Raw genomic sequence first — 19,079 nt, 5'->3', positions numbered from 1 at the left:
TGGTGGCAGTGGATTATGTATCCAAATGGGTGGAAGCTATTGCAACACCCACCAATGACACTAAAACAGTGTTAAAATTCCTCCAGAAACACATCTTCAGCAGATTTGGTACCCCTAGAGTATTAATCAGTGATGGGGGCACTCATTTCTGCAATAAACAGCTTTACTCTGCTTTGGTTCGTTATGGAGTTAGCCACAGGGTGGCCACTCCATATCATCCACAGACTAATGGGCAAGCTGAAGTCTCAAATAGAGAACTCAAAAGAATCCTGGAACGGACTGTAATTAACCGTAGAAGGGATTGGGCAAGAAGCTTGGATGATGCTCTGTGGGCATACAAAACAGCATTCAAGACCCCTATAGGGACCTCTCCATACCAGCTTGTGTATGGAAAGGCATGTCACTTGCCAGTGGAACTGGAACATAAGGCCTAATGGGCAACCAGATTCCTAAACCTTGATGCCAAGTTAGCTGGAGAAAAACGATTGCTCCAGCTAAATGAGCTAGAGGAATTTAGACTCAATGCTTTCGAGAATGCAAAAATTTACAAGGAGAAAGCAAAAAGATGGCATGATAAGAAATTGTCATCCAGAGTCTTTGAGCCGGGGCAGAAAGTTCTGCTATTTAATTCTAGGCTCAAATTATTCCCCGGGAAATTAAAATCCCAGTGGAGAGGTCCATATGTAATTACAAGTGTATCACCATATGGATACGTAGAGCTTCAGGATAATGACTCTAACAAAAGTTCATTGTTAATGGACAGAGATTAAACATTATCTTGAAAGCAACTTCGAGCAAGAATGCTCAAACTGAGACTTGATTAGAGCTCAGTGGTAGTCCAGCTAAAGACAATAAAGAAGCGCTTGCTGGGAGGCAACCCAGCCATTTACAAAGTTTATTTACTAATTAAATAAATTTTCTTTTTTTACAGGTATGTGTCCAAGTATCTTCAAAGGGTAAAAATAGCAATTGATTGAATTCACAGAGTTACAGGGAAATTTGGAAGATCACTGGCGTGAAAAAGCCAGTAAGAAACATTTTGGGCGTTGAACGCCCAAAAGAAGCACCCACTGGGCGTTCAACGCCAGTAAGGGTAGCCATCTGGGCGTTAAACGCCAGAAAGAAGCATCTTCTGGGCGTTGAACGCCAGAAAGAAGCACCTTCTGGGCGTTTAACGCCGGATTGTTAGCATCCTGGGCGTTCAGAAAAACGCCCAGTGACAAAGGACTTCCTGGCGTTCAACGCCAGAAAGAAGCATCAGCTGGGCGTTGAATGCCCAGGAGAAGCAGCATTTGGGCGTTAAACGCCCAAAACATGCAGCGTTTAGGCATTTAACGCCAGGATGGTGGGGAGGAGGTAAAATTCATTTTTCTTCACAAATTTTCTAATTTTTATGTTTCAATTCATGATTTCTTGCATAAACATGTTTCAATTCCAAAATTTTTAATCCTAATTTCTAAAAACCCTAATTTCTAAAATCCCTTTTTTCAAAAATATCAAATGTATCTTAATTCATAAACACAAATCTTTTTCCAATCCAATTCTTTTTCAAATCTTTTTAATTTCTTCTCATATCTTTTTCAACTCATCTTATCTTTTTTTTCGAAACTGCCTCTCCTTCTACTCCTCTCCTTTCCTTTCTTTTGCTTGAGGACAAGCAAACCTCTAAGTTTGGTGTGATTTGCCATGATCACTGAGCTAAAACTCATTAAGATCATGGCACCTAAGGGAACAGGAAGAGCAAGGATGTGAACTTAAGGGAGCTGAAGCGTCAGAAATTAATTCTTGAAGGCACCCCACAGACTAGAGGAACATCCACTTCCCAAAATACAGGTTGTTAAGTTCTAATTCTAGCTTTAACTCTGTGATAGTATTATTATAGGATTTTACCTTAGAAGTTATATAGGAGTAGTAGTAATTAGCATATCTACTTTGGCTTTATTTCCAATTAAGTTATAACTTATTTTTCTCATCATCATCAAACATGAATAAAATAGTAGATTTGTAGAATAAAGAGGCAATTTAATTTTTTCGAGTTCTTAATAAGGAAAATTCTAATTATTTATATGTGGTGGCAATACTTTTGTCTTCTGAATGAATGCTGAACAGTGCATATTTTTATATTGAATTTTATGAATGTTAAAATTGTTGGCTCCTGAAAGAATGATGAACAAGAGAAATGTTATTGATGATCTGAAAAATCATGAAATTGATTCTTGAAGCAAGAAAAAGCAGTGAAAAAAAAAATTCTTGCGGAAAAAAATGCCAAAAAGAGAGAAAGAAAAAGCAAGCAGAAAAAGCCAATAGCCCTTAAAACCAAAAGGCTAGGGTAAAAAGGATCCAAGGCTTTGAGCATTAATGGATAGGAGAGCCCAAGGAAATAAATCCAGGCCTAAGCGGCTAAATCAAGCTGTCCCTAACCATGTGCTTGTGGCATGCAGGTCCAAGTGAAAAGCTTGAGACTGAGTGGTTAAAGTCGTGATCCAAAGCAAAAGAGTGTGCTTAAGAACTCTGGACACCTCTAATTGGGGACTCTAGCAAAGCTGAGTCACAATCTGAAAAGGTTCACCCAATTATGTGTCTGTGGCATTTATGTATCCGGTGGTAATACTGGAAAACAAAGTGCTTAGGGCCACGGCCAAGACTCATAAAGTAGCTGTGTTCAAGAATCAACATACTAAACTAGGAGAATCAATAATACTATCTGAATTCTGAGTTCCTATGGATGCCAACCATTCTGAATTTCAAAGGATAAAGTGAGATGCCAAAACTATTCAGAAGCAAAAAGCTACTAGCCCCGCTCATCTAATTAGAATCTGAGCTTCACTTGAAACTCTGAGATATTATTGTTTCTTAATTTTTTTTCATCCTATTTTATTTATCTAGTTGCTTGAGGACAAGAAACAGTTTAAGTTTGGTGTTGTGATGAGCGGATATTTTATACGCTTTTTGGGGGTAATTTCATGTAGATTTTAGTATGTTTTAATTAGTTTTTAGTTAAATTTTATTAGTTTTTAGGCAAAAATCATATTTCTGGACTTTACTATGAGTTTGTGTATTTTTCTGTGATTTCAGGTATTTTCTGGCTGAAATTGAGGGAGCTGAGCAAAAATCTGAGTTAGGCTGAAAAAGGACTGCTGATGTTGTTGGATCCTGACCTCCTTGCACTCGAAATGAATTTTCTGGAGCTACAGGAATCCAATTGGTGCGCTCTCAATGGCGTTGGAAAGTAGACATCCAGGGCTTTCCAGCAATATATAATAGTCCATACTTTGCGTGAAGAAAGACGACGTAACTTGGCGTTGAACGCCAAGTACATGCTGCTGTCTGGAGTTAGACGCCAGAAACACGTCATGATCCGGAGTTGAACGCCCAAAACACGTTATAACTTGGAGTTCAACTCCAAGAAAACCCTCAACTCGTGGATAGCTTTAGTCTCAACCCCAGCACACACCAAGTGGGCCCCAGAAGTGGATTTCTGCACCAATTATCTTAGTCTACTCATATTCTGTAAACCTAGGTTACTAGTTTACTATTTAAACAACTTTTAGAGAATTATTTTGTACCTCATGACATTTTCAGATCTGAATTACATACTTTTTGACGGCATGAGTCTCTAAACTCCATTGTTGGGGGTGAGGAGCTCTGCAGCGTCTCGATGAATTAATACAATTACTTTGTTTTCCATTCAAACACGCTTGTTCTTATCTAAGATGTTCATTCGCGCTTAATTATGGAGAAGGTGATGATCCGTGACACTCATCACCTTCCTCAATCCATGAACGTGTGCCTGACAACCACCTCCGTTCTACATCAGATTGAATGAGTATCTCTAAGATTCCTTAATCAGAATCTTCGTGGTATAAGCCGGATTGATGGCGGCATTCATGAGAATCCGGAAAGTCTAAACCTTGTCCGTGGTATTCCGAGTAGGATTCTGGGATTGAATGACTGTGACGAGCTTCAAACTCCTGAAGGCTGGGCGTTAGTGACAGACGCAAAAGAATCAATGGATTCTATTCCAACCTAATTGAGAACCGACAGATGATTAGCCGTGTTGTGACAGAGCATAGGAACGTTTTCACTGAGAGGATGGGAGGTAGCCATTGACAACGGTGACACCCTACATAGAGCTTTCCATGGAAGGGACCTTGCGTGTGGGAAGAGGACTTCAAAGAAAAATAGAAATTCAAAGGACAAAGCATCTCCAAAACTCCAACATATTCCCAATTACTGCACAACAAGTAACAACTATTTATTTTATGCCCTTTTTACTTTATACGAGGCTAAAGAACTCTATTGGTATCCTGACTAAGATTAATAAAATAAACATAGCTTGCTTCAAACCAATAATCTCCGTGGGATCGACCCTTACTCATGTAAGGTATTACTTGGACGACCCAGTGCACTTGCTGGTTAGTTGTACGGATTGCAAATTCGTGCACCAGCTTTTAATCTTGTCTGACCTCCCTAGTCATTGATGCTCAGAGCCTTGGACCTTGCTTTTATTTTTCTTTTGCTTCAAGGATTAAACATTCGTTAATTTTAAAGAAATCATAATAATTCTCTAAATTCATATTCCTTGTACATTAACATTCTTTGATTCAAATTTAAATATGCACTGTTCATGTCATGCATTCAGAATCACAGAAAATACCACCACATTTAAGTAAATAAGACTATTCTTCAATATAGACCCATTTTCTCATACAATATATCACTCCTGTATTTTTTTTATTTGGATTCAAGCTCAGTGAGTAATACATGAGACATCTTTTCTGAATTAAAGCAATTAAGGGAAAATTAAACTAGACCTAGGATTCTAACTAATAAAGGATCATGCAACAAACAAAGCAAAATAGCAGAAAATCGGAACACAACATAGAAAAAGAGGGGAGGAATAAAAAATGAAAGGAACTCAACCACCTTAGTTATCCTAGCGGTCACTTTATTCTTCAGGTTGTGCTCCTCAGTGAAGATGATTCGCCTCCCTTTTGGTGCCATAGGAATAAACAGAAAACCCTTAAGTGAAGCGTCAACACCAAACTTAAAGGTTTGCTTGTCCTCAAGCAAAGAAGAACTGAAAATAGAAAGAGACAAATATCATAATGAAAGAAAAGGAAAAGGATAAAAGAACAAGAGAGAATTAGGATTGGGAGAGGGGGAAGGAAAATTAAAACTGGGCGGCGAACTAGTGTAGTTGTGCGACGCAGGCGACGCGTACGCGTGTAGCACGCGCATGCGTGGGTCGCGGAATTTTCTTAATGACGCGTAAGCGTCATGCACGCGTCCGCGTGCCCTGGGTTTTGTGCGATTCACGCGAAGCCAGCCGCGCGCTCGCATAACTCTCTGTTCGCGTGTCTTGGGAACCAATATTTTCATACGACGCGAGCGCGTCATGCACTCGCACGCGTGGATGGCCATCTGTGCAAATGACGCGCATGCGTCAGGGACGCGTACGCGTGAACAAATTTTGTGCTTCTAGCACACTTCAAGCCCTAAGCCAGCACAACTCTCTGCCAAAACACTTATTTACGTCGATTTTTAAGGCAACGCGTATGCGTCGATGACGTGCACGCGTGGAGTGCTAAAATCACCAATGACGCGCACGCGTCATGGACGCATACACGTGAGGATATTTGTGCGTAAGGCATCATTCCTGTGCCACTCCTGCTCATCTCTCGGGTGGATTTTTCTCTTCTCCTTTTTTTTGAAATATTTTTCGAAGTGTTCAGTTCCTGTCTCAAATAGCTGCATGATCAGTTAGAACTTAATAAAAATCAAATAAGTAAGAAAGCTACTACTACGAAAAACTACTAAGAATGAAAAGGAACGATCATACCACGGTGGGTTGTCTCCCACCAAGCACTTTTAGTTAAAGTCCTTAAGTTGAACATGTGGTGAGCTCCTTGTCATGGTGGCTTGTGTTTGTACTAATCCAGGAATCTCCACCAATGTTTGTAATTCCAATGACCACCGGGATTCCAAACTAGGCGCATAACGCCTTCAAGCAAGTTGAAGCAAGTGACAAGGCCCCAAGAGTGTTGATTGTGGGAATAAATTCCAGGGTCCCAAACCTTGCTTTTACACCCGTCTTCTTGTGGATCACCATTGTTCCCACCGGGTGGCAAGCGATCTGAATTCTCACAGAGACATCCAAACAACCTTCTAGACCCATTCAATTGAGCTCTACACCAATTCTTGCACTTCAATTTGGAGCATGCAACCATATTGAACCTTGCTTGACAACTCTTACCACTAACCATCTTTCTTTTACTCTTAATGCCACAAAGAGCTATAAGTTGACCATCCGTCTCCAGTAACCCATATTCAAGTTGGAAAGTAAGGGTTAAGGATAGGAATTTTACCCACTTAAATCTTGTATTGGATGGTAATGGCTTTGGAAGAGGTCTTGCAAGCTCCACTCTCTTGTGTTCTTCTTTGAATTCTTCTACCTCTTTGCAAGCTTCCTCAATTTCAACCTCTTCCTCTTGGTAGCTTTCTTCTAATTCAATCTCTTCTTCATTGCTTACCAAGGGCATGGGAGGTTGTGCATCTTCCTCTTCTTCTATATGTGAGGGTGGAAAGTTCTCTAATTCACTGGAGTATAAACTCCTTTGATTGGTTTCCTCACTTTCTTCCATAGGATCTTGCATTGTCTCTCTTGGGAAAGAATTTACTTGTTCCTTTTCCTGGTTCTTGATCATCGTCTGCACATATTTCTCTACATTTTTGACACTTGTCTTTATATCATGTAGGAATTCTTTCATGAGAAGCTCAAGATCTGATGGTATTTGAGATGAATAACGAGATGGTGGCTCTTGGTATGAGTAGATAGATGGTGGCTCTTGATATGGGTAGAAAGATGATGGTTCTTGATATGGATAGAGAGGTGGTGGTTCTTGGTATGAATATGGAGATGGTAGTTCTTGATATGAATATGGAGGTGGTGGCTCTTGATAGTTGGAACATGGAGCATTGAAGTTTCTTTGGTTTTGACTTTGCCAACCAAAATTTGGATAGTTCCTCCATCCACCATAATATGAGTCACTACATGGGTGTGAGTCGAAACCCATGTGATCTCTCTCCATTATTTTTCCTTAGCACAAAACACCAAAAAGGATTAAACGCACCATGTGGTAAACAGGAAAGAAAAGAAGGAAGAACAGAATTCTAAGAATTAAAATAAAACTAACGAGGAAACACCAAACTTAATTTAAGAAATTAAGAAAAATATTGGTGCTATTTATTTATTTAAATTTTTTTCGAAATTTTTTTAAAATAAAATTTAAATAAAATTAAAACTAAAATGCCTAATCTAAGCAATCAAACAACTGATAGTTGTTAATTATAGTCAATCCCCGGCAACGGCGCCAAAAACTTGATGTGTTGATTTAACAACCACAGACTAACCGGCAAGTGCACCGGATCGTACCAAGTAATACCTTACGTGAGTAAGGGTCGATCCCACGAGGATTGATGGATCAAGCAACAATGATTGATTGATTGGCTTAGTTAGGCAAGCAGAAAAGGGTTTTGAGATATTCAAAAGGTTTTAATTTGAAAATATCAGAAGGCAGGTACGCAAGTAAGTAAGTTGAAAATAAAATATTGGAAAGACAGTTAAGGCTTCAGAGTTATCTATTTTTCCGGATTGACTTTTCTTACTAACTATTTTAATCATGTAGGATTTAATTTATGGCAAACTATATGTGACTAGACCCTAATTCCTTAGACCTTTCTAGTCTCCTCTAAAATTCATCGACTGCCAATGCCTTGGTCAATTAAATCCAATTAGAGGGTGCAGTTCAAATTCCAGTTTATATGCCACAAAAATTCTAATTACCCAAAAATAAGAGGATTATATGTCACGTATCCTGTTAAATCCAAATAATTCAAATTTAAGAGAATATGTTTTCATACTGTTGTTCAAGTAAAGAACTTTTTCAAGTTTTACAAGAACTCAAATAGAAAGAGGGTCATACTCCGTTCCACTCAAATTCATGAGATAAAGAGCGAAAACAATTCTTAAATTATAAATCCACACATGAATTAAAATAGAAAAAGTAATAAAATCAATCCATACAAATAGACAAAGCTCCTAACCTTAACAATGGAGGATTAGTTGCTCATGGTTCAGAGAAAAATAGGATTCTCATAAAATGTACAGAGTTCCAATTTGATGGCCTCCATTTTTATAACTAATCCTAATAAATTTAAAATCTAATTATTTAAAATTAAAAATAATATATTTTCCTATTTTAAAATCAAATTTGAATTTAAATCAGAATTAACTAACTACTCCGCGTCTTGTAACGTGGGGACCACTTGACTTCACTGGATTCACGCCTAACTTGGGTGCTAAAATGGGGCCCAAAAATCACCCCCAGCGTTTTTCTGCATTTTCTACACGTGGCGCATGTCACGCATACGCGTCGATGGTCTTTTTCGCAAGTCACGCGGACGCGTCGGCCACGCACACGCGTCGCTGTGCAATTCTTCAAATCATGCATACGCGTCAGTCACGCGCACGCATCGCCATGGAAAGCTCCAAATCACGCGCACGCGTCAGTCACGCGTACGCATCGCTCCTCGCTGCCATCTTCTTTGATTCCTGTGCTACAGAAACTCTATCAAATCCAGCCGAATGCTACCTAAAATAAACAAAATTGCAAAAGACTCAAAGTAGCATCCATATTGGCTAAAAGATAATTAATTCTTTATTAAACTCAACAAATTATATGCAAATTCACTAGGAAAAGATAGGAAAGATTCTCACGCATCGCTGGCATGGAGCATGCTTGACCTTATCTTTTTGAATTAAAAATCGGGTAAGAAACTTCCTTGCCAACTCATCAAAGCAAGTTATCGACCTGGATGGTAAGTTGTCAAACCACTTTAATGCTGCTTTAGTCAGTGTTGTCAAAAAGGCCTTGCAGCGAGTCACATCGGATGCATAAGCTAAGTACATCCGACTTTTGAAGTTGCTAAGATGATGTCTTGGGTCGGTCATTCCGTCGTAAAATCTATGTCGAGAATTTTAAAGTTTCTGGTAACCCTAACTCACATGGTTTCTTTAATGAACGGATCTTCCCCTCCAAAATGACTTTCCTCCTGATCCGTCTGACTACTCCGACTTTGGAGGTCAGCTTCTAACTTCGAGAGCTTTTCCTCCAGCTTTCTTCATCATCGTACTTCTTTTTGTAATTCTCTTTCTGCTTCTCGTTGTCGTTCAGCCTCCTACTTGAGTTATTCCAATCGACCGTGATGTCCATATACCAGTCCTGATATCTTCGTCGGATGAGGAGGTTCTGCTGCCTTGGGTGAGTGAACTTCCGAGTGAATTCATTGTGGATGGGGGTTTCCTGACGTTCTTTCCTCGTGGGGGGTATTTGTTCTTTCCCGCGGTGGGGGTAATGTAAGTGCTTGGTTGTCGTTGTGAGGCTCTGGCTTCGATTCGGACGCCGTCTGACCGTCTTCAAATTGATGCTCCGCCATATGAATGTGTAGACTTTAACGTCCCCGACAATGGCGCTGATATTCTAAGGGTTACTTGAAGTTGGGTTGTATTTTGGCCTAGACATAAGATTCAGACTCCTTCTGAGGCAGCGTCCGACTTGTTTCGTAGCCGAGGTGCTGCCGTCCAAGTTCCTCGTGAGGAGGTAGGGGTGGTACCTGTCAGAGACTCCAATGCCTAAGTCAGCAAGGATTTTTAGCAAGTTTTTTGTAGATTGGGTCTAAAATGTATCTGAGTGTCAGTATTTTTGTAGTAAAGTGAGTAACCACCTTTAAAAGTAGTTCCAACTTTATTGGTGGATAATTGTTCTCCTTTTCTAGGAAAGTTGATGATATCTTTTTCCTAGAAAAGTGAGAGATGTCTTAGGGTTAGTTATTTGTTTAGATAAGTACAACTATTCTACCATAAAATCGAGCAGGAATAGATGAGACTACTTTTTTGGGTGGGTTTAGTTTTTTTTTTTTTCAGTTGACAAGCAAAAGAATTATATTGATATACTTAAAAGAATATACAATTATTCATTTGATGAAAAAAAATCATAGTTTTAATTAGCTTGGCTCATATTAAAATGACATTAACTTTTCACCCAAAAATTAAAAAATAAATAAATAAATATCCACACATAAGTTTTTCCTCCTCTAGCCACATACCCTTGTTAGGAGTGTGTATGGGGCTATGGGCTATGTCGACCAAAATTTTGTTAAATTCGAATTCAACCGTAATATTTTGCCAAGTCGAAATAAATCAGGTCCACCCAATTAAAACGTTTTTTTGCAAATCTTATACAGCGAATTAATAAAATATAATCTATAAATGTTAAATTTACTAAATGTTATATAAATTTATATTAAAAATAAATTATTTTAAAGATAAAACAACACTATGAAATAAAAAGATATTAATTAAAATATAAAATAATATTTTATTACTAATTTTATTATAAAATATATATTTTAAGGTAAATTCTACTGTACCCATTTTATAATAACATGTAAATTACCCTCTGTGACATGTCGTTCTTTAATTGGTTGTTATGTTAACTATGGTTAACTATTTTAAAATTAAATTATAACCCAAAATGAGTAATTATATAATTTACTAAAATATTAAAAACAGAATCTTTGCTTCCTCCCCAAATCATACTTCCAGAGAACCCTAATTCAGGGAAGGTATTAGTTGACGCAGTAGAAGCATGACTAACTCTAGGAATATTTGATGAGTGAATATTTGATGTCTAGCTTCAATGAATCCTGCCATAAACTTCAATTTCCCGGTCCACTCTTGGCTTGTCATATTTCAGAATTGTAAGCATTTGTGATAAGAAATTATATTAAACTTGGAAAGAAATGTATCATTAATATGATGAGAATGACACAAGATGGGAGGATAACAGGCCTGTCTTACAAAAGGAAAAAAATAAAGAGAAAAGACAAAGCAACTAGTGAATTATAGCCTTTCGATCTCACAATATATCTAAGTAGGGAAATCCTTTAAAAAGATGCGAGTCTTTGGACGGTATAGAGGCCAAATATCTAGTTTTGTCCCATAAAACTTGTTTAACCGAAAATCTATCATTGAAGGTGCATAAATTGCATTCCAGTCAAATACATGTATAAATTTTTTAAAATAACTAAAATGAAAAAAATTAAAAAGGCGAAGGCGAAGCTTAGCAGAAACGAATTTGAGTAGGAAGGAACAATGGAAGGGAGGAAATATTCTTCACTCACCAAGGAAAGTGTTCTTCAATGAAAGGGTGGAACGAATCAAATTAATACTAATTTAGTAAAAAATATATAAATTTACTTTTTAATATTTACAAAAAATATATAATTATCCATCTTAAAAAATATTTAATTACAAAATAACCTTACTTTAATTAAGATGTTAATTTTTATTAGGTTAAATTAACTTAAATTAAAACTAAACATTCAATTAAAATGTACATCATAAAGGATAATTTACATGTTGATTTAGAAGTGGTTGGGTAGAACTCACCATATTTTAATTATATAACTTCAATCCAAACTAAACCAATCCAAAAAACATAACCCGAATTTTACCCGGAAATACATTGAATTACTCTGATAGACTCAAACCCGACAAAATATAATTTGGATGCAAGCAAGTTTTCGAACTAGGCCAGGTCTTGCTCACCCCTGGTGTAAGAGTCCACATTTTTCAGCCAGTTGCACAACATTGCATGGGGCTTTCTCTTGTGAACAGAAGTAGTGATGTAACTAAAATATTAAGTAATCCCCCATCACAAGTAACAATTAACTACATTTGAGTTGCAAAAAATGTCTCAAAAGTCAAAACCACCAATATTTTTCGCACAGAAAACGAAGCAAAAGCTGTTAAATAAGAAATAACAGCTCTGAGATTGCAAAGGCTATATTGGATTCTACTACCAACTGAAGTACACAAGGGCCCCAAAAGAGAGAGAGAGAGAGAGAAAAAAAAGGGGGGGGGGGAACAAAAATCTCGGTGTAAGGAAACATAATACACATCTAAGACAATAAATAACAATTCCCAAAACAGAATCCACAGATTAGGTGGCCAAATTTTCTAAACTGCATTCACTAGGCCTTGTGAACCTTTTCCACATATGCCTGCAACCAAAAGCACAGGAATTGTAAGCAATTACTCATTTTTCATCAATTCCAGGACAACCCAACTTTGACAAAAGCGAATATCTAAAAGCACAATAGCAGATGTAGATTAAGAAACTAACACAAATATCCATAGCAGAACACCAAAAGGCTGCACTTTCATCAAAGATTATAGTCAAACTTAAGGGCAGAATTAATTGGGTTGCAACAAGCTGATGGACTTAGAAGCTATGTTGACAAATAAAAGTACAAAGAAGAGCTAAAACAACATGCCACTTCTTCAGAGAAAATATAACTTCTCAAGGTTTTGTTAATATTTGGGGAAGCACTAAATTATGGGATTAAGTTAAAAATTAGGTAAATACCAAAGGGAAAGGAAAAAGTAAACCATTTTAACACACAGAAAGGTTGCCAGGTTAAACTTTGAATTATAAAATTGTTAAAACAAAATCTTGGATGAGCACATTTTTCTCTACTCAACTAATCCCATATTTTTAAGCACTTTTCAATTTTCATCAAAGTTTTGAATGTCAAAATTAAGCCTTCCAGTCGATGTTTCCAGTGTTTCATCTGAATACACATTCATCTATAAAAGTAAATAGAGAGAAGACACCCAAATGATCCAATCCTTTCAACCATATAATGGCAATCCGTAAGTTAAATATCACTGACCTGTACAAGTTTGTTAAGCTTTGGTTTCGAAAACGACAAATAATGGTCAATTTTCTCTTGAGTCTGAGGAATATGGGCTCCCTGCATGGTACCGGTTACTTTATCTACAACCTTCTTCACAATTGTTTTATAATCATCTTTAGTGATTTTTCCTTCTTTCCAAGTTGGTTTCAGAAGCTCCTTAACAAACTCAACCAATGAAAATTTGAAAGCACGAATCCCCTTCACATCCTTGCTTTTATTGGCCTCAACACCATTGTGGTCTATGTTTTCTGAAGGACCATTCTCTTTTGTAATTTTATGATCATCTTGAGGATTTGGCTTATCATCAGCTACCGCTTCATTGGTTTCCTTCTGTATCTCAATGTTTTGACCTGGCTGCAATTGGGTCAGATGTTCATTCTTGGCTGGTTGTTCTTCTGAGGAGGGGGCCTTAGAAGTATCACCACAATTTTGTTTCCCAGTGTTAGACAACAGTGATGAAATTTCTATATTTGCACTTTTTTTACTTGGAGAAATGACTGGGCAGATTCCACTTGCATCAGCATCATTTAGGTCAACGCTATCACTCATTGGATCATACTGCTTTACAAATCCAACAGCAGGATCTGGCTTGACATACGTATTGGAAACAGGCATAGCAGGCACTTCCGTGTTGGCTAAGGAGGGAGTGTCATTTGTATTATGAGAATTTAAGGCAGCATAAAGTTGTGGCAGCTGCTGACCAGATCCAAGGATGTGAGCAAGAGAGGCTGAGAGATTGGAAAGTTGAGCAAGCTGTTCTTTGCTTACTGTGTCCTGTGTTGAAGGATTACTTGAACAAATCTGTGATGAGCCTTCACCTGTGATATTTGGCTCAGCAGTGTACTTTTTCTCAACAGAGACTTCTTGCTTTTGCATACCTTCAGGAATTCCTGCTCTTGAAGGAAGAATGGGAACTGTCACTTTATTTTGTCCAACTGCATGGCAGCTTGGCAAATGCAAAAGATTAACATTTTGCACATTCTGATTAAAACCTTGCCCTGGAAAAACAACAGCAGACTTGTTTATCACTGTTATTATCACATTTCAATGCTAATACATACATAACATTTGGGCAATTGCTGGGTTAAATATTTCACAGTACAAGGAATTTACAGTCAGATGAACATAAAGCGTATTGTTTGTCACCTGGAACTTGTATTCTGTCATGTTCAGTGGTGGCTGGATATGTACTTCCTTGAGTTAACCCACGATCGTTCTGTCCATGCTCTACTTCCGTACGGGTGGAAGATCCTGCTCTATAATTCCAATCAGGAGACATTTTTGCGTCCCCAGGCCAGATGTCTGCAGCTACTGACTGGGAAACGGGAATGCTGGCACCAGCATTGTCTGCTATCCAATGGTCAGCTTCCTTCTTATCACTTAAAAATGGTGGTTCACCCTGCACACTGCTCTGGTCTAAACTATGACCCCATCCTTCCTTCACAGGCCATACAGTTTGTTCATGCTCAGTGGCACCTATATTTCCAGGTTTTTCTTCAACCAACTTTGCTGAATCATAGGTAGCTATATCATTCCGGTTTGGACTATCCCATACTTTATCCTTATCAGCCATAATGCCATCTGTGCCCCATCTATCACTTCTAAGCCTTCTAGTAGGACTAGCTGAATCACTCAATTTTGGTCTATCCAAGGTCTGATGGTCTCCAGCAAGATTGCTTCCCCATCTATCATCCCTTAAGCTTCTGTCTTGCCTATCATGAGAAAACCTACAATGCTTACCATTACGACAATTTCCATTAGCAAAAAATTTGCAAAGGGTATCACCACTGCGGCTTGGTATGTGGCCACCACCCTGCTCAAAAGAATTATCTCTGCGCCTTCCATCATTTTCCCTTTCTCTAGTTAATTCATCCAGAGTACCCTTACCATATTCATCAGAATTGTTATGATGCACATACTTGCATGATGCTCCCATTCTACATCTGCCTTTTGCAAAATGAACACAAGCTTCAGTGGATCTACTCCTAAGAGTATGTTCCCTGCTCTCATGTGAAGCAGAATATCTTGGAGCTCCATCTTCCCGGTTTTTACTTTCCCGAATATCCTCATAATTTTGGTCATCATGGTGAAGAAAATAGCAATGGCTTCCTCTTCTACATTTTCCAACAGCAAAATCTCTGCATATTTGCTTTGATTCTGCAGCCCTCGTTCTATTTCTGTCATTGGCTCCTGAATCCCACTTGAAACCATGTGGAGGGCTTCTGCTTCTACTACTCCTAGGCATGATACAATGCAAAGAAAGGTAGAAAATTAACAAACCCAACGGTATCTATAGAAGATTACAAACTGCTACAACAATGTCCTGATATTGTCACCAATAATACAACAACAAAATATAATAGCAAAGCCTTCTCCCTCTAAATGACTGTTGCCACTCACCAATAATATCTACATAAAATTTATTAGGGAAAACAAAGGTCCAAATAATTTGAAATTAATGACTCTTACAGAAAAATTACCAAAAACAAATGCAAACATGGGATATCCTGATATATAGTAAAACACATCAAAACTTTAGCATTAGAGCTTTACTCTAGACAGTAAAATCTTTTAAATATAGGATGCTAGACGTTGAATAATGGCCATCCTTGCACATATCTACCAGCAAATATAAAATATAAACAAATAAGGAACAAGTTAAAAAAAATGTCATGTAATGGTGTATATAAGTTCCCAAAAATACAGCTCAGTACTCAGGTTTCATGGGTGTACACAGCTCCTCAAATAAAGTGAAACTGCCATATAATAATATATGTTGAGTTCAAGTTAATCTATAGTCACAGGCACATTACAATAAAACAATAAAATATCTGTTAACTATACTGCAATACTGCATCCATCAATTTTCAGAAAAATGGGGCCAGCATAGTCACGCGGTGAGGGAAACAAACCTGCCCGACCTGCTCCAACCACTTTTTGGGGATGGACTGCGTCTCCTGCTGTAACTTGCATCCGCCTCCCACTCCATTTTTGCATCCAAACATCTATAGTCTTTATTCATAATATCATCTTTATTTGAACCCCTGCCTCCAGAAAAAGGTTCCTTACTCATGCGAGGTTTCATCTTGTCATTTCCTTCCATATAAGACCATTTTGAGTTATTGCTGCCAGCAACATCTCCAGAGGACCATCCAGAACGCAAGTGCTTACTATCAGGTCCAAATTCAGGATCATCTCTTGTATCCCACTTTGAAGAGCGTTTCCTGCCACTTTCACTCATTTCACTTGCAAAAGCAGTAATGTTTTCTCTGATTAACGCAGTGTGCTCTGAGTTAAAAACAAACAAATAAACCATCTAAATCTTAAATTGCTCCTTCTTCTACAAAGTTGTATTCACCAATAGAAAATAACATACTAAGAACAGCAGAGACACAAAATTAACATCACTCATGGCTTATGTTGAACTTAAAACAAAAAGATATCAGTGCAGGCAGTTCTTGAACTCAGAAAGCTTAAAGATTTGAGCCTTAACAAAGTACTCATCAAGCACTCTATGACAGTTGTAATCAATCATCATTTTTCCCTGAAAATATATTTATTAATAGAGAAGAAGAATATAGGTCAGGATGATTAGGAACCCCCCAAACAACAAAGAAATGGAAACACGTTAAGCCATGCACATAATACAGAACAGTGGCTACAGCAATGGGAAAGTCAAAGTGTGACAGATGGAGTTGAGGCTGAATCAATATTCTATCAGCTTATATCAGTTACTGCAGAGGTGATAATTTCTTTAATTGTAGCAGGATACAAAGCTATAACCATATTTGAGTATACTATCATTGGAGTCTACTAGGAAGGCAGGAACCAATTAAGACTTGATAATATTTATTAATACTATGAAATCTTCCTCATGAAACATCAAACACAGCCAAAGCTTTCCTAAATAATGCATTAGCCTGATAAAAATACAAAACTTCTAGCAAGGCCACCAACGAACAAGGAAGAAAATTAGAAAGATATTCTATTAGGTCTTCAACAACTGATTGGTACACTAATTTTAAAGAGCATATGATTTCCAAGTTCTCAATACTGATGTCAAAATTCAACTGCAAGATAACAAGATGCTTTGATCTACAAACTAACTAGTACAAGAATCCAGTACTTCTGAACAGTCTGCCAAAGCCTAGGCATGCTCTCAAAAAACTGTCAAAAATCTACATCCATGATGGAACACGCACAACATCTTTTCAATAATTATAGGATCCAATACATCTCAAGAAGTTTTCAAAATACTCAAAATTTGGCCTCCAAAAAACCCACAATATATATTGAATTGATTTTCTTCATTGTCTGATCATGATGCACACTGGACACTATTTTATCTGGTGAAACTCAACAATAAGGTGGCACATCTGTTGCCAGTACTTGAACTGGCCAGTGAGTGGTTTATTCTGATATCTCAGGATATATTCAAGAGTTCTTCACTCCAAAACAATCCAATATTGATTTGATTAATGTCTTAAAGATCCAAGATTGCTCTTATGGAAGGGCCAAGTGCCACTGGAAACATATTTTGACCAGCTACTTTGAGTGAACTTGGTAACACCTCCATGCATGGACCACAAGAAATTACTGCAGAAAAATTATATCTAATATTAGCACATTGAAAAATGTACTCTTACTCAGATACACAGAACTAAAGCACATATCCATGGAACTACCTAATGTCTTGGGGATCTTGGTTACCTAGATAGCCATGTAGATGAAAGCCTAAGGATTGGTGTATTGGATCAGAATCCAAACTAGTAATCTTATAGCCCACTCAATAAATAGTAGTGACCGGATAAACCCTAAACCCAATCTAAGATCGATACGAAACAAAAAACAGTATCCCGACCAAACCCTAACCGAGCAAAGAAAATTCTACCCTGGGGAATTAAGCACCAGAATTCCACTCAGTCTATAGTCTATAAATCCAAGACAAGAAAGAGAGAATCCCAAAGCTTTCTAAGCAATGATTCAATGCTAGCCAAGCGGCGAATCACAGCGATATCTAGCAGAAAGCAAAAAGAAAAGAAAGAAAGAAAGAAGCTTTCAATAATCATTCGTGACGAGTCTACGCGCTTCACATTATGATGTCTCCAAAGTCGTTAGGGTAAGGTAATAGGCAGTAACGCTCCGGATAAAGTAAAAAGTTGGAATCTTTGCGATCAAAAGAGAAACAATAGGCAGGAATAAACACATCATCGCATTCAAATCGGAATGGCAAGAGACATATATACGTATTAAACCCTAGAGAGAGAGAGAGAGAGAAGACTTACTAGTAGCGAGAAGGAGAGACGAAACCCTAGACGCAGAGAGGGAGAGATTACTTCATGTTCCTTGCTTGCTTCCGAGGTTTGGGGCTTCGAACGAGAAAGGAGCAGCTTCGTCTTCAACAAATATCTGTTTCTGTTCTTTTATGTTTGTGTCTCTCTGCTTAGATTCGCCCTTTGCTCTTTTGTTTTTGCTATTTTCTCGTTTTAATCAGCTCACTAGGATCACTTCCCTTTTTGTTTCACGCCAAATTACCTTCGCTTAAAAAAATAAAAACTACTTTTCCTTTTTACATTCACAGTAATCAAACTCAAAAGATTTCTATAAGGGGAAAATTAATTTTAAGGACATTAATCCCACATCTCAATAACACGTGAGTTTGAGTATCTTTATTGCTGCAAAATATTTTTGACAGCTGAAATGGACCACCCATTCTACACTCACTTCCTCACAGTTATCAGAAATCAACTGTTAACTGAATCAATTAACTATTAGATTATTGGTTTAAGCATTAGATTCCTCATTAAATTAATAAATTTGATTATAATTAAAGAATTATATAAATTTTTTATAATAAATTATCTTTTTAATTTTTTATTTTTATTAAATTAAATTATTATAAATATTTACAATAGTTTAATTTAATAAAAAAATTAAAAATTTAAAAATATTTATTATAAAGAAAAGAAAAAAAAATAAAATTTTATATAATAATTACTTACTAATATAATCTCACTTAAAAGGCAACTAATAGAAATTATAATAATAGAAGAAAAAATTATATTATTAATAATAAAAAATTGTGCATAAATAATTGTGATTTAATTTCATTTTTATAATACAAAAAAAAAGACACAAAACTAGTGTTAGAGTATGAGGTAATTTGGTGGTTACTAATTTCCTTTTTTTGTGTAAAAAGCCTTAGTTTTAATTTTCAGTTTTGACAATAATCACTATTTTGCATTATCTTTTAAAAA

At 37.1% G+C, this 19,079-nt stretch overlaps 1 protein-coding gene across 3 annotated transcripts; it reads right to left on the bottom strand.

The window, feature by feature from the left end:
• Positions 1–11,523: 11,523 nt before the first annotated feature.
• Positions 11,524–18,295, bottom strand: LOC130955119 (zinc finger CCCH domain-containing protein 38-like). Of its 3 annotated transcripts, none has more exons than XM_057881912.1 (5): positions 18,108–18,295; positions 15,735–16,091; positions 13,969–15,059; positions 12,799–13,820; positions 11,524–12,126 (listed from the first exon to the last, which is right to left on the bottom strand). In XM_057881912.1, exons 2-5 carry the CDS (start codon positions 16,061–16,063, stop codon positions 12,097–12,099), a joined length of 2,472 nt encoding a protein of 823 aa, XP_057737895.1. In that variant the 5' UTR covers positions 16,064–16,091; positions 18,108–18,295; the 3' UTR covers positions 11,524–12,096. The 3 variants fall into 3 exon arrangements, with proteins under 3 accessions (XP_057737895.1, XP_057737896.1, XP_057737894.1); XM_057881913.1 differs by having other exon boundaries at positions 15,735–16,067; XM_057881911.1 differs by having other exon boundaries at positions 11,526–12,126; positions 15,735–16,110.
• Positions 18,296–19,079: the final 784 nt, after the last annotated feature.

This window comes from Arachis stenosperma, chromosome 10, assembly GCF_014773155.1.
Source record: "Arachis stenosperma cultivar V10309 chromosome 10, arast.V10309.gnm1.PFL2, whole genome shotgun sequence".
Classification (NCBI taxonomy): domain Eukaryota; kingdom Viridiplantae; phylum Streptophyta; class Magnoliopsida; order Fabales; family Fabaceae; genus Arachis; species Arachis stenosperma.
This window is presented reverse-complemented; position numbering and strand designations above follow the sequence as displayed.